The 16,142-nt window shown below is 45.0% G+C and overlaps 2 protein-coding genes across 10 annotated transcripts; one reads left to right on the forward strand and one right to left on the reverse strand.

The window, feature by feature from the left end:
- On the forward strand, positions 1-13,289 carry LOC106610282 (ras GTPase-activating protein-binding protein 2). Of its 9 annotated transcripts, none has more exons than XM_014209546.2 (13): positions 3,295-3,566; positions 5,293-5,411; positions 5,523-5,604; positions 5,838-6,023; positions 6,367-6,457; positions 6,565-6,670; positions 7,782-7,962; positions 8,222-8,323; positions 8,420-8,525; positions 8,696-8,755; positions 8,851-8,979; positions 9,195-9,322; positions 9,969-13,289. In XM_014209546.2, the coding sequence occupies exons 2-13, from the start codon at positions 5,317-5,319 to the stop codon at positions 10,254-10,256; spliced, it is 1,554 nt and encodes a 517-aa protein (XP_014065021.1). In that variant the 5' UTR covers positions 3,295-3,566; positions 5,293-5,316; the 3' UTR covers positions 10,257-13,289. The 9 variants fall into 9 exon arrangements, with proteins under 9 accessions (XP_045578775.1, XP_045578776.1, XP_014065021.1 ...); XM_014209547.2 differs by having other exon boundaries at positions 9,195-9,313; XM_014209548.2 differs by having other exon boundaries at positions 5,838-6,011.
- A 1,352-nt stretch (positions 13,290-14,641) lies between these two features.
- LOC106610279 (uncharacterized) lies at positions 14,642-16,082 on the reverse strand. Its single transcript, XM_014209541.2, has 3 exons — positions 15,988-16,082; positions 15,546-15,650; positions 14,642-15,321 (listed from the first exon to the last, which is right to left on the reverse strand). The coding sequence occupies exons 1-3, from the start codon at positions 16,049-16,051 to the stop codon at positions 14,849-14,851; spliced, it is 642 nt and encodes a 213-aa protein (XP_014065016.1). The 5' UTR covers positions 16,052-16,082; the 3' UTR covers positions 14,642-14,848.
- Between the last annotated feature and the right edge of the window lie 60 nt (positions 16,083-16,142).

Below are 16,142 nucleotides of genomic sequence, written 5' to 3' on the forward strand. Positions count from 1 at the left end.
CTCTTGTCCTTTAAAGAAACCAGACTCACCGGTAGGAGCAAGTACTCTGGTGGGCCATATGAGGAACGTTCCTGCTTCCCCTGCTCGCACCCCTTTTCATGCCATTCTGCTCTAGGGAGACCAGACCAAATCTCTCCGGGTTCTCATTGACTCTGGGGCCGATGAGAGAATTTTGGACGCTACGCTGGACATCCCCACTCAGCTGAACATCCCCACTCAGCCCCTCTCCATTCCCATGGACGTTAGAGCGCTGGACGGTCGTTCTATAGGCCGAGTCACCCAAAACACCACTCCCATCAACCTACGGGTGTCAGGAAACCACAGCGAGGCTATCCAGTTCCTGCTCATCAAGTTGCCTCTGATTCCAGTGGTATTGGGATTCTCCTGGCTGGAACAACACAATCCCCTCATTAACTGGTCTACTGGTGCCATCATGGTCTGGAGCCCGTTCTGCCACGGCCATTGCCTGAAGTCAGCACAACTTGCCCCGGGATGTCTTCCTGGGGGCTCAGAAGGTGCCCTGGATCTCCCTGCCATTCCAGCGCAGTACCAGGACCTCCAGGAGGTGTTCAGCAAGGCCCGGGCCATGTCGCTTCCGCCGCACCGACCCTATGACTGCGGGATTGACCTTCTCCCTAGCTCCACGCCTCCCGGGGACATCTGTGCTGTCTGTCAGGACCGGAGACCAAGGCTATGGATACCTACATTGGGGACTCCCTAGCTGCTGGATTTATTTGTCCCTCTTCCTCTCCCGCCGGCGCGGGGTTCTTCTTCGTGGAGAAAAAGGATAAGACCCTGCGCCCGTGCATTGACTACTGGGGACTCAATGACATTATGGTTAAGAACCGTTACCCACTATCACTCATCTCCTCGGCTTTCGAGCCGCTCCAGGGGGCCATTGTATTTTCCAAGCTGGATCGACGGAACGCCAACTACCTGGTGCGGACACGAGAGGGGGACGAGTGGAAGACCACCTTCAACACGGCCAGTAGCCACTACGAGTATCTGGTCATGTCCTTTGGCCTCACCAACACCCCTGCTGTGTTCCAGGCTCTGGTGAATGATGTTCTCCGCGACATGTTTAAACGGTTCGTCTTCATCTACATTGATGACATCCTCGTCTTCTCCTGCTCCCCTCAAGAACACATGCTCCACGTCCGGAAGGTCCTTCAACGTCTTCTGGAGAATCAGCTGTTTGTGAAGGCGGAGAAGTGCGAGTTCCATCGCTCCACCATCCATTTTGTGGGTGACATCATCTCTGCTGGGAGTGTCCAGATGAATCCTGGGAAGGTGAGAGCAGTGATGGATTGGCCTCAGCCTACGTCCAGGGTGCAGCTGCAATATTTTCTGGGGTTCGCCAACTTCTATCGTCGCTTTATCCGGGGTTACAGCACCCTAACTTCCCCCCTGTCAGCACTCACATCGCCCAAGGTTCTGTTCACATAGTCTCCAGCTGCTGACCAGGCGTTCTGGGACCTCAAACATCGCTTTACCACAGCTCCCATCCTGGTTCATCCTGACCCATCCCGTCACCCATCCCCCATCCCATCCTGCCCTTGACCTCAAGCTACATCCCTGCACCTTCTTCTCCTATCGCCTCAACGCCACGGAAAGAAACTACGATGTGGGGAATCGTGAGCTTCTCGTGGTGAAGATGGCATTGGAGGAATGGAGGCACTGGCTGGAGGGGGCGGAACATCTGTTCATTGTGTGGACTGACCACAAGAACCTGGAGTATCTCCGCACCGCCAAGTGCCTCAACTCCAGGCAAGCCAGATGGGCCCTGCTGTTCACATGGTTCAACTTCTCCCTCTCAAACCAGCCAGGATCCAAGAATGTCAAGCCAGATGCACTGCCAAGCGATGGCACTCAGCAGCGGGTCAATAGGGAAGCAGGTCCGTGAGGTCCAGCGTTCCCAGCCGAACCCCGGCCCCTGATAACTGGATGTTCGTTCCTGATGCCGTCTGCGCCGCGGTCCTGGAGTGGGCCCACTGTCCAGGCTTGCCTGCCACCTGGGCACCCGTCAGGCCCTGGCCTTTGTGCGACAGCGCTTTTGGTGGCCTATTATTGTCCCTGACGTGTCCGCATTCGTAGCCACTTGCACAGTGTGTGCACAGAACTAGACTCCTCGGCAAGCTCCGGCTGGTCTTCTCCAACCTCCAAAAGGCACCTAAAGGATTCTCAGACCATGAGAAACAAGATTATTTGATCTGATGAAACCAAGATTGAACTCTTTGGCCTGAATGCCAAGTGTCACGTCTGGAGGAAACCTGGCACCATCTCTACGGTGAAGCATGGTGGTGGCACCATGGTGGGAAGTTTTTCAGCAGCAGGGACTCGGCCACTAGTCAGGATCAAGGGAAAGATGAACAGAGCAAAGTACAAAGAGATCCTTGATGAAAACCTACTCCAGAGCGCTCAGGACCTCAGACTGTGGCGAAGGTTCACCTTCCAACAGGACAACAATCCCAAACGCACAGCCAAGGCAATGCAGGAGTGGCTTCGGGACAAGTCTCTGAATGTCCTTGAGTGGCCAAACCAGAGCCCGGACTTGAACCCGATCTAACGTCTCTGGAGAGACCTGAAAATAGCTCCCCATCCAACCTGACAGAGCTTGAGAGGATCTGCAGAGGAGAATGGGAGAAACTCCCCAAATACAGACGTGCCAAGCTTGAGGCATCATACCCAAGAAGACTTGAGGCTGTTATTGCTGCCAAAGGTGCTTCAACAAAGTACTGGGTAAAGGGTCTGAATGCTTATGTAAATGGGATATTTCAGTAAAAACCTGTTTTTGCTTTGTCATTATGGGGTATTGTGTGTAGATTGATGAGAAGAAGAAACATTTTTTTTAATCAATTTTAGAATAAGGCTGTAACGTAATTTTTTGGGGAAAAAGTCAAGAGGTCTGAATACTCTCCGAATGCACTGTAGGTGTGTGTCCTGATACTGGCAGGCATATGATAACCTAGAGCCACAGAAACAAGGCTTTCTCCAGTTTTTGTATTCAAAAGTATTAATTGTAGCCTTCAAGTTATCTGCTGTCTGTCAGGAATAAAACATATCTTTGCCTCATGCATTACAGATTGGTACATTTTGTAGTGTATAGAACATACTATATGAATATTCTTTTCTTGGTAAATATGTTTTAAGTCACAATGAATCTCTTTTTAACTGTTGGCTGATATAAAGAATATTATATTATGACAAAATAAACCCGTTGTGACGTCATAACGTCTGGATTTTTAGGCAGGAAGGCAGGCGGGAAAATACACCAAACCACGTCACAATTAATGTTGTCCAGTGTAAAAATATCATTGGCTACTCCACTGTCACGGGGGTTCCCTGCCCTAGATTGCAGGGGTTAGACAATACATTTGAAGTCTATCGCTTTAAATTCCAATCTCTGATACAGCAGAGATCATAAAGTCTGTCAGTAGAGGGTGAGAAATATTATAAATTACACCTGAAATATTCTTCATATTTCAGAGTATAGTCTTTGGCGACCAGAATCGTTTATAGTCATAGTTATTTAATCACTGTGTTCAATTAGATAGGTATTTCAAAAGGTAAGTTACATTTTTTTAATCGCTAAACTGTCTAACGTTAATCTGACTAACGATAGCATTTTATTAATGGATAGCTACTGTAGTTCTCTGGAAAAAGCTAACATTTGAGTTAGTGAAGGTCTTTGTTGGCTCACTGTACAGTATGTGTCTTCAATTAATTCCATGTCGACAATTTTGAGCTAAAATGGAATAAACAGGCATGGTGTTATGTGATGCTAAACCCCGAATTTGACCAAATTTAACTTAATTTTTCTCATTGAGTAACTAGCTATAGCTCAAAATACCTAGCCAGTCGGCCTTTGTATTATGTACAATGCTAACACGAGCACTGATGTCGACACTATTGCTTGCTAACCAGCTCTGTTCAAGAAAACCCTGCCTGCCGGTGCCAGGATTTAGGCACTTGCATGAGCGTGTTAGCCGGTCAGAATAGACCAATGTGTCTTGGCTAGTTACAAAGTGATTGTTGCTAGCTGTTCAACGTTTCTTATTCCTGAAATTGAGCCACATGACTTTACATCATTAAAGTGTTGATGCATATTAATACACGAAGGAACTGATCGGGGTAAACAAAGTTGTCAGAGAAGGTAGCTTGAGAAAAAGCAACGACGCCACAAATCTAGTTTAGCGCCATTAGCTGCCTAACGTAACTAATGTACCAGTTTCACTATCATTTAATTAGCAACCGGTACGGGCTTAACTGTGCTTTTTGTTGATAGAAATGTATACTTACATCACATTAGAATATTGGGGGTAATGTTATTTATCAATGCACGCAGTGTTAACGTGTTGGTTAACTAGAAGCTAGCTAGCGAGTTTCCCCAATTTAGCCTAGCAAACTAGCTACTTTCCCAACCTAGTTGTAGGAAGCCAGCGTTAGCTAGCTAATCCTCGTTTACCTTACAAGTATGCTGCCCTAACTAGTTTGCTAAATACACTTCCAAATAAGACGAGGCCTCTTTCAAAGCATTTGGAGTTAGTCTACTATTCCTAGCAACATTTTATGTCTGGTATCAAGGCCAGGGAAATGATTCGACGATGCCACACAAAAATAGACATCCAGCTACGACAGAGGCTGTACCAGGTCGTGGGAGGCCTTCCGCAGTTTCCGTCACAATAGGCCTGGCTACTATCAAACAAATTAATTTAACATGAACCTAATTTGTTCATTTGATTAGTAACATATGTTCAGACAATCTCTCAACTCTTCCGAGAACGTCTCGTTGAAGTCGACCTATGCTTTGTACCCCTCTTTTGTGTCCGGGTGGATAAACATGATGGCGCAGTTGCACGCTAGTGTGTGCTAACAAAGTAGGTAGTTAGCTAGCCAACTAGCAACGATAAATATGTATCAGTTTAAAATGTGAACACGAACAACTTGGTGCATTGTCGTTTAAAAATGAGTTGACTTTGTATTCATATTCTCAACTAATTTCAAAACTAGAAAGCGACGTCTTAATAACCAGTTTCTGTACACAATTTTCTATTAGCTCAAATTTGCATGCAAATAACATTCAAGAACGATTCATAAGTTGCTAAGTTTTCCATTGGTCTCATTCTGGTATTAAGGGTTGATATTGTACATGTTGCCTCAATTATGTCCAATAAGAATTAGTTGTCATGGCTTCATTTTCCTTCTGCAATGCTGACCTGCATGTTCTTAGGTCACTTCAAAGTATTACTTCATATCAAGATTAACATATGTTTTGTTAATGTTCTGTTTCAGCACTTGATATTGATTACCAAAGAAATGGTGATGGAGAAGCCAAGTCCCCTGCTTGTAGGGCGGGAGTTTGTGAGGCAGTATTACACACTCTTAAACAAAGCACCTGATTTCCTGCACAGGTACTGACCGATTTGTCTAGATTGAATAGCCCACAGTATGTGATAACCTTCCATTGCTGTATGTAGACTTGTGCCAGCAGGACTTCAAATGTCTCTGCTTTGTCATGACAGGTTCTATGGAAGGAACTCCTCCTATGTTCATGGCGGACTCGACTCCAACGGGAAGCTTGCAGAAGCGGTGTATGGCCAAGCGGTAAGTGTCAATAACCTAAAGATCCAGAAACTACCTGTTTTGAAAAACATAGCACAGTCAAGAGTCTTCACTCGGGATGCTTTTCATGCAAATCTCAAATAATTTCGATTTTAAAATGTTTTTTACAAACCTTCCAAGTGCTGTGATGTAATAATGCAGGAAATTTGATTCTATTATAAACCACTCCTGGCCTTGTGATTTACTTCTAACTGTACTTCCTTCACCCTAACCAGGAAATCCACAAGAAGGTCCTGTCCCTGCAGTTCCAAGAATGCCACACGAAGATCAGACACGTGGACGCCCATGCCACTCTGACTGACGGCGTTGTGGTCCAAGTGCTGGGTGAGCTCTCCAACAACGGCCAGCCGATGAGGAAGTTCATGCAGACTTTTGTGCTCGCTCCAGAGGTGCGTAGTACGGTAGGCTGAAGGGCGGGGCTCACTGCACACACTTAACTAAGCATTGGGTAGTTGTCATATTTTAATTGTCACTTACTGGGAATTTTGGATTGTGTTCAGCAGTCACGAAATGGTAGAATGAATTGAAGTGGAGCGACTACCTGCGTTGTGTTCAGTAGGGCTCAATGTTCAGGAAGTACCTCCCTGATTCACTCGTTTTCAGTGGGCATAAAATGTTTTGAAACAAACTGCACTTTTTTTTTTTTTTTAGATTATGAAGTGCCTCAACTATGAGGGGAAAGCACAATTTCGTCAGCTAGTGCAGCACAAATGATAATAGCTTGTTGTCTGGCTAATTCCACAGGGTTCCGTGGCAAACAAGTTCTACGTACACAACGACATCTTCCGCTATGAGGATGAGGTTTTCGGCGACTCTGAGGCTGAACTTGATGAGGGTAAGAAATTCTGCATTTTGTTAAGTTAAATTATCTTCAATATTGAATTTGCATGTCAAGTTGTTTATGTTTTGTAAACTTTGTTTTGTTAATCGATGATACCTCAGAATCTGAAGAGGAGGTTGAGGAGGAGCAGGAGGAGAGACAGCCGTCCCCAGAGCCACTCCAGGACAGTCCTAACAGCACTACTTACTACGAGCCTCACCCTGTCATGTAAGTCTATGCCATGGAGACCACCATGCCAGTTTGACAATGATGTTTAGATCAATGGCGACTAGATGTACTTAATGATCTGTTTTAGAGAAATTGAGTTTACGTACAGGAAGTGCACTGCATAAAAAATAAAAAAAAGTTAACATGGCATACAGTTGCTATGTACACTCACCGGACAGTTTATTTGGTACACCCATCTAGTACTGGGTCGGATCCGCTCTTTGCCTCCAGAACAGCCTCAATTGTTCGGGGCGTTCTACAAGGTATCGGAAACGTTCCACAGGGATGTTGGTCCATGCTGACGGCGATGGCATCGCGCAGTTGCTGTGGATTGTTCGCAGCATGAATGTACTGCCGTCTAGCACATTCCAGATGGTCTATTGGGTTGAGGTCTGGGGACTGCGCAGGCCACTCAAGTAAATTGAACTCGATGTCATGCTCCAGGTGCTGTTGGACAATCAAGGAGTGTCAAAATCTTGGTGCCCACGAGCCCATTTTGTTTTTACCTGATAGGTGTGGAACCCGGTGTGGTTGTCTGCTGCAATAGCCCATCTGTGACAAGGATCAACGAGATGCCGTTCTGCACACCACTGTTGTACTGCGCCGTTATTGATCTAATTGTGGCCTGCCTGTTAGCGTGCACGATTCTTTCCATTCTCATTCTACCTCTCTCATCAACTAGCTGTTTTCGCCCACAGGACTGCCGCTGACTAGATGTTTGTTTTTTTTCTTCTGTCTGTCGCACCATTCTTGGTTTACTCTAGACATTGTCGTGTGGGAAAATCCCAGCAGGGTGGCCGTTTCTGAGATACTTGATCATACCACGCGCAGTCTTAAGTCACTCGTTTTGCCCATTCAATCGGAACAGTAACTGGATGCCTGTCTGCCTGCTTTATCTAGCAGGCCACATGACTCACTGTTTGTTGGAGCAGTCCATTTTCGTGAACGGGGTGGGGTACCAAATAAACTGGCCAGTGAGTGTACAGTTGCATCATATTTGTGTCAAGAAGAAATGTGACCGAATCCAGTCATATTGAGCTTGTACCTTATTATAAACTCGGATACATCTAGGCGAACAGCTGTAAACTTGACTGATTTCTGCTTCATTTAGCAATGGTGTTGAGGAGCCCATGGAGGAGCCGGCTCCAGAGCCTGAGCCCGAGCCTGAACCGGAGCCCGAGGTAGAGGAGCTGAAGCCCGACGTGGAGGAGAAGGTGATGGAGGAGCTGGAGGAGAAAGCCCCCTCCCCGGTCCCCATAGAGTCCCCACCCAGCACCCAGGAGGCCCCCAAGGTTGGTCCACTCTCCTGATACAACAGTGCTATGACCATTATAACATCACAATAACATGCAGGTTGCATCTGAAATCCCACTGCTTTTCTCTATAGATCGCTGGACAAAAGTTCACTATAGAAGGAATAGGGTGCCATTTCAGAAGTAGCACTGATTACTGTGAAGATGTCTGCCTTTCAAAATCATATTGTACGAGGAAAGTATATTGTACTGTGTTCTACTGATTGGCACGGTTGAATTCTGACTGAATTCCTGGCAGACCTTCTCCTGGGCCTCGGTGACCAGTAAAAACCTGCCTCCTAGCGGTACAGGACCCTCCTCTGGAATCCCCCCCCATGTTGTTAAAGCACCAAGCTCACAGGTAACCCCTCCCCCCCGTGTCTTGTGTGTGTCTGGGCTGAGTGTTGTCTGTGGTCAAGTAGGTCTCATCTCCTCTGTGTGTCGCGTTCCTTTACAGCCCAGAGCGGAGACCAAACCTGAGAGCCAGACGGCCCCTCTCCGGGGACCCCGGGACCAGCGCCCCCGCGACAGACCAGCCTTCGTACAGCGAGCATCCAGACCTGGTAAGACCAGTGGGACCTAATGGCAATGTGTTTTTCTATACGTGCAATATGCTCTTGGTTTTAGGTCTGCTTAGTTCTCAACATGTCACCAAAGTCACGGGTGCTCACACTTCTGTTCTAGTCTTTATTATTTACACCTGGGTCAATGTGTGCACGTCTCTGTCACTTAGATGGTGTTGCACCTTCAGAATCACAAACCGGGAAACCCCACTTCAGTTTTGTCAACAAAGGTAATAAAGCTGTGACTTTGTACTAAACGGGCTCTCTTCAGTGTTGGTACAGAGTGACGGTGCAGATGGTACCTAATGACTTCTCCTGACTGCAGGTCGGGGCGAGGCGGACCCTGGTGAGATGGACAGCAGAAGGATCATCCGGTACCCAGACAGCCACCAGCTCTTTGTGGGCAACCTCCCTCATGACATTGACGAGGCAGAGCTCAAGGACTTCTTCATGAGTAAGCACTCGTACACATGAATGGTTATTTAGCCATGCCATTTTCTGGTTATCAATGGCAATTAAATCAATAGAATTGTGTGCGTTTGGAACAGTTTACATCTTCGATCCTTTTGGTAAGGTGTGACTAACGAGTTAAACTCCAGATGACGTAGCAGGAGGACAGGTTATGATTTTCTGTATTTGCAATGGGAAAACTAAAATGTCTTCCTTCAGCTTTTGGCAATGTAGTGGAGCTGAGGATCAACACCAAGGGAGTCGGAGGAAAGCTGCCAAACTTTGGATTTGTGGTCTTCGACGACTCTGACCCTGTCCAGAGAATCCTGGGGGCGAAGGTATGGGGGGCAAGTACTGAGTTCATTATCCCCCTCATTCACACTGGTGTTTTGGTGGCACACGGCTTGATGTTTTAAATCACTACCTAATGGGTTTTCTGCACAGTATCCTAATCCCCAAATATGTAGCCCGTTTTCCCTTTGTTTGAATCTCAGCTATAGGAGACTGAGTATTCAAGGTTTTACTGGATCAAAATGGTGCTGGGGGGGGGGGGTGCTGACTGGAAATGTGAGGCCCTCCCGTTGTCCGCAGAGACAACATTCAGCTTGGCTTATGCTATCTGAGTCTCAAACATTCTAACAAAATCAATGGGGTTCCCATGCTCTGACAAAAATACTCCTGAATGTATCATTTTGGAATTTGATTCTCCTTGACTCTTTTTATTGTTGGTTGTCAAGGATCGAAGAATTAAAAGATAATATATTGGGGGCTCCTGTTTTAGCTATTTGGACATAGGTGGCCCGAAAACACTTAGGTGGCCTGCCCAAGACTTTTCTATGCAGGAAAACCACAAACAATCGATACAACCTAAGATGCAACAATAGGGTTTTATGGTGTGCAAACCAGTGAATGAGAAGGATTGTGAAAAGGGTATTTTCTTAAGGTCCCCTATCACCTGCCAGTCCTGTATTAATGGTCCCCTCTGTCCTGTAGCCCATCATGTTCCGCGGCGAGGTGCGTCTGAACGTAGAGGAGAAGAAGACCAGGGCGGTACGTGAGCGGGAGGTCCGTGGCGGAGGAGACGACCGCAGAGACATGGGGAGACGCGGCGACAGGGGCCCCGGCGGCCCGCGAGGAGGCATGGTGGCCGGCAGCGGGAATATGCGTGACGGCAGGGGCCCCCCACCCAGGGGCGGCATGGGTGCTCCCAAGCCCGGCCTGGGCTCTGGAAGAGGAGCAGGAGGAACCGCCGAGGGCCGCTTCACCACCCAGCGCCGCTGATAGTGCCACCTGCAGTTCGGAAGTAGTACCACGTTCTTCATCTTCTACCGTTCTCGTTAACGAAAAAATCTACATGTATAAACGTATATACTTTTGTTTGTTTATTTTCGTTTCGGTAAAAAAAGTATTTTTGGCTTTGGAATGTGACACAGCCTGTCAACTATTTCTTCTTTGATGTGACAGACAAAAATGAGCAAACGTAATATTTGCATTTTCGCTTTACTTAGCTGTGAGCTGAGCGTCCTTTTCCAGTGTTGTCAAGAATTCACAAACATTAATTTGTAAATTTGAGGAAAAGCAACCAGGAGTAATCTGCAACGTTATAGGAGGAGGGACTGATAGACTTTTACCTACGATAATACAGCCCATCATTTGGAATAGAGATTATTATGCCTCGACTTACCGGGGCGCTACGTCATGAAACCCCTCTTAATGCACATTTTATATGTGGGAGTTCTCTGCCTGTTACTGTTGGGAAAGCATGAGGTGAATTTCCTGCTATGGGGGGGCTTGCATTTAGTTTTTTTCCTTTTCAAAGAACACTGCTTAAAACAAATTGCATAATGCACTCATCAATATGCACTAATGGGTACTTTTGTCATGTTACATTGACATCCTGGGAACGCAGCTGGTTGAGACATCTACTGTTGTCTCAAAGCTAAACGACGTGACAAGGCAGGCCTCCACTTCAGGCCTGTTTACTGTGACCAATATACTTTTTTTTCTCACATCTTTCATCTGCGAACCCATAACTATGCTTCAATTACTGCAGGAATACAACAAGACACAACAAACCAATCTACAGAATGATTATTTTCCTAAATGAATTTAATAAAAAGCTGAAAGTTCCTGGACTTCACCGAACGGGGAAATAAAAGGCTGGTCCACAGACACAAACCAAGCTGACCAATAGGAGAGTGGTGGTGATAATGTTTGTGGAGACTCGCTCCCTATTCTTTGTTGATACAAAGTTTTCTTTTTTTAATTTTTTTCTTCATGCATTCCCCCCACCCTTGCCAGAACCGTGAAACTGCCCCCCCTCCCTCTCCCTCCATTCCCCGTCAAGTGTACGGAGGAACGTAATAAATGTACAGCAAAAATCATAGTTCACTGTATGATTTAATTCTTTTTTTTTTCAACTTGACTATAAAAGCATGATGGTGCCTTCTATTTCATCTTTCCAGTCTTACTAGTGAGTTGAGGTCGGGGTGTCCGGTGTCGCTCCCAGCTCCAGTTGAACTACTCTACCTACTGAGGCCAGGAGAATTTGCAGTGTTCTTCACAGGATTATAATGTTTTTCTGGTGCACATTTCACTCTCCCATAAGTACTGTTCAACTACCTAAGATGATGTGCTGCAAGTTGTGCATTTGTTTATAGTATCTGCTCTGGGGTTTTGAAGAGACTAGAGAGACAACAGGTGCCTGAAGTTTTAATGTTAAATGTCCCAGAGATGCGTTATTATGTGAAAGGACTCATTGGAACATACTAGTCATGGTGTGTGTGTGATTCTTGGTTAGTCAAGCAAATGGGATCAGTTGATAGTTTGGATCTGCAGTATTGACGAGTGGTTTGCTTAGTAACTGTAACGGACAGTGAAAATGAAATGCCCTCTTAAAGGAAACCGTTGTATTGCACGTCTCAGACGTGGGCTACTAAACGGTTCTGAATCGGTACGGTCAGTCGGCGCAGCGTGGTCTTTGTCTCGAACGGTGGCACACGGAATAAGCCCTGGATCCAAGGGCATCCGACTGTTTCATCAACAACAAACATTTTTCGTTGGCAGCAATTTTTGTAAAATGGTCGTCTTAGGTGTGGTTTAGCCTTAGTGCAAACTTGATCTGGGATGACACTCACTTTTTTTAATCCATTTATGCGTTCATATTTTTTTAAATGCTGATGATATTCAATGTGCTGTGTACCGATTTTTCTATTTTTTTTTTCCACTAAGGCAAGTCAAAATAAGATTTCCAGTACTCTGCCAGTGGAATGGGAAGTTTTCTTTTTGTGACTGTGTGAAAGGGAAGACCTCGGTTTCAACCTGGAATAGAATCGGAGGAGAAATGACAAATATTTTGCACTTCTTTTTTTCTTATACTGGTCTTCTTGCACTGAAACGGAAAGTTAAATCTGATGTAGCGCCTTTTCCAAAATGTCGTACTGAGGTCTTCCTTGTCAGGTGGTATTGCGCTATTTCTGGGACAATCTGTCACAGTAAAAACACTTTCTACATCCTACCCCCTTTTTGACATAGCTCTCATAATTCATTTTCTCGTGGCGTGGGCCAGCTTAAAAAGCCAGTCACTGGTGGTTCCTGAAATGCATGCACCTTTTGGTTGGAATGGAGCGACGCGCCGAACACTGGTGTGTGTGTTATGGGAAGAGGCCATTTTGAAATTGAGCCCCTTTCTCCAGGAACCCATTGTTGGTCACTGCAGAGCTACACCCCTCCCCATGTTTCCACATATGGACAAGTTTCACAGTTGCCTATATACTCATCATGTGAGTTTCATATTATGGCTAAGAAAAGGGCACTTACTGCGATTTTACTTTTGCAATGGGCAACAAGGGCGAGGAGAGTCAGTCGAGTGGAATGCCATCATGCTTTCTGGCTAGTTTTCTGATGTCAGTGCTTTAAAACTCAGTGGTGTTAAAATGTTTATTGGGAGCAGATTTGTACTTTAATTTTTTTTGCTCTGAAATTTCAGTGAAAACCCCCATCTCTACCCCCAAGTTTCAAAGGACCCCCTAAAGCAAAGGCTGTAAACTTTTTCCACTGTTGAAAAATGCTGTAGAGTGGATTTAAATGTATATCATTCCAGTCCTCTTTTCAGTGGAATAGGATTTCCTTCCTGGCTTTAGCAAGTGTGGTACGCTAAGCAGTCAGTTGGTTGCCATCTTAATTTACTGTGTTTACCTTCTACTTGTTTGCTAGTAGAAACAAAAAAATGTGTTGCAGATGGAGCAAATTTGTTTTAGTTTTCCATTTTGAATGTGTTTGGACTTAACATACAATAAACTACTGATATCTGCACCAGTCATCACGGTTGTCATGTTTTAAGGGGCACAGCAGTCAACCAAATGTCATAAAAGACAAAAGTTGGAAATGCCCCAAGATGTTGGATCCTACTTGAGAATATTAACAAAGCCAGAAGTAATGTGGGTCTCAACTATAAAAAAAACTGAAATATGAACTCAACATGTAAACTGTTGGTCCCACATTTCATGAGCTGAAGTAAAAGATCCCAGAAATGTTCCATGTGCACAAAAAGCTTATTTCTCTCAAATGTTGTACACAAATGTCTTTACATTCCTGTTAGTGAGCGTTTCTCAATTCACTTGACAGGTGTGGCATATCAAGAAGCTGATTAAACAGCTTAGTCATTACACAGGTGCACCTTTTGCTGGGGACAATAAAAGGCCACTCTAAATTGTGCAGTTTTTTTACTCAACATATTGCCACAGATGTCTCAAGTTTTGAGGGAGTGTACAATTGACATTCTGACTGCAGGAATGTCCACCAGAGCTGTTGCCAGATAATTGAATGTTAATTTCTTTACCATAAGCCGCCTCCAATGTTTTAGAGAATTTGGCAGTATGCCCAACTGGTCTCACAACCACAGACCACGTGTATCCACGCCAGCCCAGAACCTCCACATCCGGCTTCTTCACCTGGCTCCCCAGTGGGTGGGCCTATGCCCTCCCAGGCCCACCCATAGCTGTGCCCCGCCCAGTCGTGAAATCCATTGGTTAGGCCTAATTAATTTGTTTGAGTTTACTGATTTCCTTATATGAAATGTAACTTTGAAATTGTTGCATGTTGCATTTATATTTTTGTTCAGTGTGTAGTTACCACAGTCATAATTCTTGCTAAACCCCGCCTGTTTCTACAATTTCTCTTCTTAAAATGTTATTTCAAACCTAACCTTAACCACACTTCTGATTTCTAATGAAAGGAACGTTTCTTATTGGCAGTCCCTTCCTGTTTCAGTCCCTTTTTTGTCTCCTTCAGTTTGGTGCATAATGAACACCACCTCGTTCCAGCTCCCGTGGTAACTGTCTTGTGTTGATCTCAAAGGCAGGCGAGGTTGACCACACAGGTCTGCGTATTTGTGACACAGGCATGAAACTCTCAGATAATGAATCCATTAATCATTGTTCATTCTGGCTTGATTTAAAGTTGCACTTGTCCAAACTGGCTTTCTTTGCAATGCAGTGTGTAATTTGTATTGTGCAAGCATCGTGATTCTGAAGGTAACATTTTAAACGTATTAATTTAGTGTAATTAAATGGTTGAGCACTGCACTCCAAAACAACTAGGACTGTTTATGAAAAGGAACTGGTTTATTTTAGTCATGTAAGCATATACGCATGATGCTGCGAGTGATTAAAAAATAAAAACATGATGCTTATCAACACTTCCGCATAGCAGATTCAGCACACAATGGCACTGATCATATCAGCCTCTACCGATCTCTTGTCTGGGACAGTAATGGACAGTAATGGCACCAGAAACTCTCAGCCATAGAAATAGAATCTATAGAACGGACACCCCCCCATTCTATTTATAAATGGTCTTAGGAACCCAATACTTCAGTCACTCAGAGAATTCTCTTCAGATGAACCTCCATGCAAAGCCCGGACATAGGCTGAGATTACAGAGGGGGGCATGAGGTAGTTGGGCACACTGCCATAACCTCTTGGAAACCAGCTCATGGGGTGGGGATGGCGCGCTGCAGCTCTCTGAGGGACAAAGAACATTGATGGTGCAGGAGGGAAGCCATTTATGTTGGGGGCACCAGGCCTGATGGGTAGGTATGGGACAACTGGAACCTGACGTTGAGCTCCCTTTGCTTTTCCCTTGTTTTTGTTATTGTCCAGTTGTGGGCTGTTGGTGGTAACTGTGGTCGGGGTTGGTTGAGTCTGAATCTGAGGGGTTGGGAGGTTGTCCATGACTGATATGAGCTTACATGGAGACTCGTCACGGTTGATGTCTATCTCAGTTGCATCGTTTGTGCTCAGCAGTGTGTGAATAACATCATGTTCAGATTGGCCAGAATGATCCTCTGTGAAAAGAAACATAAGTGAGAAAGTTGTTTTTGTTGTCAATAATATAAATTATATAAATGCCACTGAAGATCGACATAAGAGATCAATCATGTTTACTCAGTAGTCTTTAGCCTGGGATCCAAGCTGAATATCACACCATGTCACTGAAACAATAGTTATACTGATCAATATTCAGTTTGGATTCCAGGCTAGTCTGAATGTATTGATTTTTTTGACTCACCTTGTCTGTCAAATTTGTGCACCTTTCCTCTCCCCTTCTCCAGGTAGTCTCCCGTGGGAATTGCCCCTTGATCGGGCCAGGAAGTGGGAGCCTCATCATTCCTCTCTGGATGACATTCAATACATTGTGAAAGTGATGCTAACACAGATTCATTTTAGTTCTGGACTAAAAATAATTCTAAATGGAAAATCTCCATAGAAGGTGCTTTTTAGTCCAGGGCTAGGCTTAATCTGAAATCGCCCCTGAATGTCCTGATCATCACTATCATTTCAAATGGCAAAAACTCTGTAATATTTTGAAACATATATATTTTCACTCCATTTCCTGTAAAAGTACATGACACTACGTCATCATAGCATTTTGAAGAGAAGATCTCTGATATTTCATGTTAGATATTTAAATCCCCAGAAATTAGAAGATTTGTCAAAAAAAAAATACTTACCTGCAGAGAATACCTGGAGAGTAAGGAGAGAGAAAATCACTGCTTCTGTTAGTTTGACTTCCATTGTCAAAGGAACATGCTGAGATCTGTGCAGAGGCCTTTTAAGACAAGGAGTGGATCTGTTAGTCTCAGCGCCCTCCATAATTACTTTATTT

Source organism: Salmo salar, chromosome ssa08 (genome assembly GCF_905237065.1).
Source record: "Salmo salar chromosome ssa08, Ssal_v3.1, whole genome shotgun sequence".
Taxonomy (NCBI): Eukaryota; Metazoa; Chordata; class Actinopteri; order Salmoniformes; family Salmonidae; genus Salmo; species Salmo salar.

Bases quoted from the DNA above. Each gene is read 5' to 3' on its own strand.
- LOC106610282 (XM_014209546.2), top strand. From the start codon at position 5,317: ATGGTGATGGAGAAGCCAAGTCCCCTGCTTGTAGGGCGGGAGTTTGTG. The intron at 6,671-7,781 runs GTAAGTCTATGC...TGCTTCATTTAG, and splicing joins TACGAGCCTCACCCTGTCAT to CAATGGTGTTGAGGAGCCCA. The intron at 8,756-8,850 runs GTAATAAAGCTG...TCCTGACTGCAG, and splicing joins CTTCAGTTTTGTCAACAAAG to GTCGGGGCGAGGCGGACCCT.
- LOC106610279 (XM_014209541.2), bottom strand. From the start codon at position 16,051: ATGGAAGTCAAACTAACAGAAGCAGTGATTTTCTCTCTCCTTACTCTC. The intron at 15,651-15,987 runs GTAAGTATTTTT...AATGTCATCCAG, and splicing joins TCTCCAGGTATTCTCTGCAG to AGAGGAATGATGAGGCTCCC. The intron at 15,322-15,545 runs GTGAGTCAAAAA...TTCTTTTCACAG, and splicing joins GCACAAATTTGACAGACAAG to AGGATCATTCTGGCCAATCT.